The sequence below is a fragment of the Triturus cristatus genome, chromosome 9 (assembly GCF_964204655.1).
Source record: "Triturus cristatus chromosome 9, aTriCri1.1, whole genome shotgun sequence".
Lineage (NCBI taxonomy): Eukaryota > Metazoa > Chordata > Amphibia > Caudata > Salamandridae > Triturus > Triturus cristatus.
The window spans coordinates 6500175-6506540 of NC_140592.1; the positions used below are offsets into that span (position 1 = coordinate 6500175).

At 49.5% G+C, this 6366-nt stretch overlaps 1 protein-coding gene across 3 annotated transcripts in view; it reads left to right on the plus strand.

The window, feature by feature from the left end:
* UQCC5 (ubiquinol-cytochrome c reductase complex assembly factor 5) overlaps positions 1-4480 on the plus strand; it is a 59988-nt gene extending 55508 nt beyond the window's left edge. For all 3 annotated transcript variants that reach the window (XM_085624207.1, XM_085624208.1, XM_085624209.1), the window contains one exon: positions 3734-4480. In XM_085624207.1, the coding sequence (XP_085480333.1) occupies positions 3734-3801 (68 nt within the window). In that variant the 3' untranslated portion in view covers positions 3802-4480. The remainder of the gene's footprint in view (positions 1-3733) is intronic.
* The last annotated feature ends 1886 nt before the right edge of the window (positions 4481-6366 follow it).

A 6366-nucleotide genomic window follows, 5' to 3' on the forward strand; every position in this document is an offset into this window, starting at 1 on the left:
AACGATGCAAACCAGAACAGGTTATAACACATTTCAAGACACTTGAAAGGCAACATTCCCAGCCCCATCGGGGAAAGAACCCAGGTCTCCCACGTGGCAGGCGGGGATATTGACAACCACACTAACTATGAAAAGAGTTAGTAATACACATACATAGAAATCAGAAAAATATATATATACAGATATTGCGGAAATGGCAATGAGTATCCCGAAGAAGGATGCTCCCACTGAGATCATCAGCCAGGGCCAGGAACCGGAGTACCTGAGCCCTCGTGCGGCAATGGGCAGAGGGACTAGAGCTCCTGCCTGGTAAGTGCATAGGGAGAAATGGGCAATGTGCAGCAGTGACGTGTCTGGCATGTATTCTAATGCCCATAAGCGAAATCCAGACAGGGCCTGAGCCGCGAAAGAAGACCTAAGCACGTCCCAACACCCGAGAAAGAAGAGTAGATAACACAAGAAGAGAACGCAGCCTAGATAGTGGCGCCAGGCGTACCGCAGGCCCCCCGTGACTGTGAACATACCCAGTGCGTACCCACTTATCATGTCTGCATATAACATGGAGAAGAAACTACTCCGGAGCAAAACTTCCTTACGTCTAAGACAGCCAACGTAGGCAAAAAGAGCACAGCGAAAAGGTGAAGAACATGCCGAGGTGAGCCAGGTGTGGCAGAAAACCAAAAATACTCTATAGCAGTTTGCCTCCATAGAGATAGAAGAGTGCTACGGGCCAACCGTAGACAACAGCTCATAAGCTCCAGGAGAGAGCGACACCAATCTTGCGGGTCTCACCAGAGGGGATGTCCTACAACAGTACGAAGTGCGTCGAAGGAAGGAGCCTGCAGTTTGAACTATAGGACAATCCTCCAGAGGGACAGAAAAACCGCCCTAAGAAGACTCTGCTTTGAAGCTTCCTGTGCAAGGAAGAGCGTCTATACCACAGCCAATGAATACTCCACACAAGGTATATCTTATCACTGTAAAAAGCCTAGCTCGTAGACAGAGGACTCAAAAAGAAATGCAGAAACAGCCGGCTAGCAGTACCAAATAAGGACAAAAAAGTCTGATTAGCCATACAGTCAGTCCGGGCAATAACGTCTTGAACCCATAGACGGATACCAGAAAGAACAGGGACAACACTGCAACCAAAGTAAAACTCCACAACAAGGACTAAAAACCATGGGATTCATGGAAACCCAGACATGAGATGTCGGACCACTGAGTCAGCATGACTGTCAAAAAGGGAAACCCCATCAAAGGGCAAAACCCGAAGAAGACTCTCCTGAACATTCGCAGGAAAACTGCCATTGCGCAGCCAGGCATGGCGGCGCAGAGCAACTGACCTGGCCAAAGCCCGACCCACAGAGTCAGTGGTGTCCATGGCCGACCGAATGGAAAACTGTGCCAGTTCCCGGCCATCATGAAGCAGCCGATCCAGGTCAGCACGAGAGCCCTCCCGAAGAGACGGAAGGAGACGCTCAACTGAGTCCCAAAGGGCAAAAGTAGCCCTGCAAACAGGGACGACTCTATCAAAGACCGAAGGGCCGAGCTGGTGGACTCCAAGACATGCCTCCAACCTGCTACACTCCCTAGTGGGAGGAAGTACTGGAGTAGGGGAGGAAGGTAGCGAGACAGAGGCTGCCTGGACTACCAGCCCTTGAGCCCTAGAATGAATGAACAAACTGACCAGGCCATCTGGAGCCGGGCGATAATGATGTGCAATAGCACGACCCACAGGGTCTCCCGATGAGGGTCTCGCCCAAGTCCCAAGAAGAATGTCATATAATGACCCGCCAAAAGGCAACAAGGGCTCCACCTCCACGTCCACGTCGCCCTGGTAGAGTAGATCCAACAAGGGATCAGAAGGCAGAGAGACTGAGGTAGGCTGCATCTGTAAGATATCCGCAGCTTTGCGAACGGTTCTTGCAAATGCTGCACTATTCTCAGTGGCCATTCCAGGTGGCGACAATAAGCCATCTGTAGGGGACGGTTGTAGGCTAACCCGTCCACCAAAAGGCAGAGGCTCTCCAGCCAGAGGACGACCAAAAGCCTGCCAGTGCCCCATGGGCACCTGCTCCGAGGAGCATCGAAACAACCCTGGGGGTGGTGAACCCTCTGGGGCCTCATCCACCAACAGAGGAACAGCAGGGGACGGCACCGGCGTTGACTGACGTTGAGATGGCGTTGTATCAACGTCGACGACCATCGAAGAGGATTCGTCCGCCTGCCGTTGGACCGGCGTCGACTCGACCTCCACTTAGATGGGAAACTTCGGTGAGGAACGACGTCAACTCTGAGTCGAGCTCCGCGCTGCAGCTGCATCTGGCACCAGCGCAGGGTTCCTCACAGGACTGTGCGGTGGCTCCACAGGAGGGCCGGACGTCTGACTGGGATGCCCCTCCGGGCCGTGTCCCGACGATGCAGCGACACTGGAACCGGAGTCAGGGTACTTGATCAGCGCCGAGGACAAACCAGTCGGCGAATTCCCGAGCTGAGCTCTTACCCCCTCTGTGGGGCCCAAAAGTGCACCAGGGAGAGGAGTTGACGCAAAGATGGCCTGTAAAGCCCTAGAATAGGCTTCCATCTGGGATCTAGACGCCCCAACACCAGGAAATGGTGGGTAGGTGGGGGTCGACTCCTGGGGGCACGTGTCCGGTAAAGACCGGGAGCAGCAGGCCCTGGCGTCCCGCTTATGGGAGGTCGATGACCTCCGTGACTTCTTCCTCTGCTTACCTGCGTCAGGCGAGCGGCGTCCGCGGGAATAACTCCTTGACCTGTCCCAAACTGTAGCCCCAGCTCAAGATGTACACCGAACGGGACATCCAGGCGGACAGCAACTTCATCCGACGTTCCAGCAGGGACTTCGGCTTCAGTTGCCGGCAGTCTTCGCACTTCTCGGAGTTGTGGTGCTCTCCCAAGCAACACATGCAGATCTCGTATGGCTCCGTCGCCGACATCTGCTGCGAACAGGTCTCACACGACTTGAAGCCCTTAGGCATCGCACACTGTTCCTGGACGCTAAAAGGAGTCGATAAGGCTGGAAAACATAAACAGGCCAGAAGAACCGCTACTCCTGGATCCGCGTTGGGACGTGGAAAAGAAGGAAGGCGCGCTTGGAGGGACTTGTATGGCTTCATTGACGTCATACCCATGGACGACATCAGGACGGAGCCATGCCTCGGCATGCAGAGGTACTGCTGAAGATTCTCCGGATCCAGTCTGACGCCTGAGGATATTGAAAGTTAAGGAATCAGCAGCTAGATGTCTCTATCAGATACACATCCGAACCCGACGGCAGAAAGAAAGCAATCTAACAATGCTCATTATCATCGAGAGGAGGAGTCACTTTACCTTGCGACTTGAAAGACTTCTTTGAAGGAAAACAGCTTACACACACTAGATGGCATGCGTATTCAAAACATGTGTCTCTACAGCCACACATGCCTCGAACACCTCTTTTTGATTTGTGTGCATAGAATGTGCTCTCCGTGCCGCAAGAATGCTCATTGATTCATTGAATATACCCTGCTATTGGGACTGGTTTGTAAAGTTAAATCATTCATGTGGGTATGTTTAGCCCTGAAGCATTTGCGTTGTGTGACTTTCTTTCTTTTTTAAAAGATCATTTATTTTGTATATTTCCATAACTGTTTTTGAAATGCTACCTGAAATTAGTGTCATTGTATGCAGAATAATTGTAACTGGAAGTTAACCATGTGCATGTTCTTTACAGATGACGTTTACCGAAGAAAGCAGTCTGAACGACAGTACCAGGAAAAAGAGGAAAGCAGTCTGAAGTAGCCCCAAAACACAATTTTCTTTTTTTTCTTCTTTTTTTTTTTAACTCCAAGGACAATGCGGACCCTTTGCCTTTACTGTTCTTGATTCCATCATTACAACGCACCCGAGAGGCGTGTAAGAGTGAGCAGAAGCTCCACGAATGAGGCACATCTGGTTTGGACTGACCACAACATGGGCAAGTCCACCGGTGACTGTGGAGACCAGGCTGTTCATCGCTACCACGAGACCCATCGCTACCACCCACAATAAATGACACTGAATATTAAGGCCGTTGTTTGTTAATCCTCAAGAGGCGTCTGGAAGGTGCTGTTCGTACCTCTGCTTCTGCGCACTCGGATGATCCTTCTAGTGATCCTGTGACCATGTAAATCATTTTTATTTGACATTTCTATCTTTATGAAAGGAAAATGCAATGCTAAATGGTGGTGCCGTGGACAGTCCAATGTGCAGTAGATGATGTGCCAGAATAAAGTGGTGTTTATCGCAGGTACCTAAATGACAGCTGTCCCTGATGTCGACTACATAATTATCACAGACATGAAGCATCCTAGCTCAGGGTCAGAAACCTTACAAGTGCAGCTGTGAAATAAAGTACATCAGGAGTAAAGTCCAGCACTGTGCAGACTACAGGAATGTTTGTAATAAATATTTAACAGCATTATTGACGGTGCTTACATTGGCCTAGTGTTATTTTTGGCATATGTTGTTCGCTGTGGAATTACGCTATGCACCATAACTTTGTTCTGAAAACACATATTGGAGGTTCAAAACCGCACTTTACAGAACGGCAAGCGTACATCAACCCAAAAACAGTGAACCCTCTGTAGCTGCCACCCTCCACCCTCCACTCAAATATGGAGGCACCCAATGGATTTTCAGCGTCCGATGGTGACCTGTCTGATAAAAGCTTAATGCAGGATTGACGGCGAATGCTCTGGTATATCCCAGATGGGGACCCATTGCCGCTTAACAGTAAATATAAAGTCTTGGAGTTTCCCTGGTGGGATCCTTCATCACCTAAACGTAATTATGACACAGCACATAGTCTTAGGACTGCAGACGCCTGCTCATGCACACTGTTTATTAGCTGTGGAAGATCTGGGTTGTTGAGTACTTTTAGACCATCTGTAGCTGGAGGTAGATGTCTAGGTTCATAACAGTGTCTCACTTCTGGAATCCCCTGTCTACAGGATTGTTGCATGGTGATGCAGCCTCTGGCCCCAATCCCATTTCCCTTGCTCCTCACCCTACTCCAAAGACCATATGGCAAGATTATTTTTTTGTGGAAAACTATGTGAACGTCCAACTGAAACATTCAAGGGCAAGCTAAAAGCTTCATCCCCCTGCTACTCTAAAGACCTTGCTGACAATATATGCTCCTTCCGCAGACAGGAAAGCAAATGGAAAAAAAACTGAATGACTGATGACCTCATGATTTTGAAGTTGCTACATGCAACACTCAGTCAACTAACTACCAAAGTAAAGTGTATACCAACGCCCGCAATGAAGCTGCCAACAGAAGCAGAACACTTCAAGACAACCAAGCACTTCATCACCCCAATGCCTGACCCTCTCAGCCCCCACTTCACGGACCAGTGCAGGGCCAATAACTTCTTTGTCAGTAAAAAATGACAGAAGATCTGACAGCACATTTACAAGACCAAGCCAGTTTCTCCTCTTACACCCGCCCTTCGTGTAAAAATCCACAATGGTCCTCCTTCAAAGCCTTTATCTTGCGCCGGCTACTCAACTCCCTCAAACCCACTTTGTATGAAGATGATGGCTTACCCTTATGCTTTATCAGAGATCGTTCTGGAAGCTCTCTCATCACCTACTCTGTCAGTGCTTCCCTCACTCATGACATCTTTCAGAAGCTCTCAACAGGCCAGATCCTCCCACACCTAAAAGAAAACCTTCACTAGACCCTCGTGACCGAGCCAACTACCGGATGATCCCATCAGTGCCATCCATCTCTTGCACGACTACCAACCTGGCTTCATACTATGGTGCAGTATGGAGATGCCTACTTTACCCATCGTAGATGATACCCTCCTGATCATAGATGAAGATGACCTCTGCTCCCTGCTATTGCTGGATCTCTCCCCTGCCTTCGACACAGTCGACCATCGCCACCCTTCTCCACATCCTCGTGTCTCAATTAGAATTGACTGGCAATGTCCTTGACTAGTTCTCCTCTTATCTTTCTTTTCTATCTGTCACCTGCGGAGTCCCATAGCGTTTCATACTGTTGCCCGTCATCTTCAGCTTCTAAGTGGAGCCGCTTGAGGCTCTAGTCACAGATAATGTCAAAATGAACCAAGATGCTGATGATGCACAACTGTACTTGAAAGCCGCCGCCCCTCCAGACATTCAATGCCTCAAACACGGCCAGCACCTCATCCAAACCTGGATGTCTAATGCAGACCTAAAGTACAAACCTGGCTCAAGGACATGAAACTTGGCTTCAAACTCCAGCTTTCAACGAATGTCTTGTCACTTGGATTCGCCCTGGGCACCAAGCAACAAAGACAGCCTGCTACCAATTCCCTTCTAACGCAGGTGAAA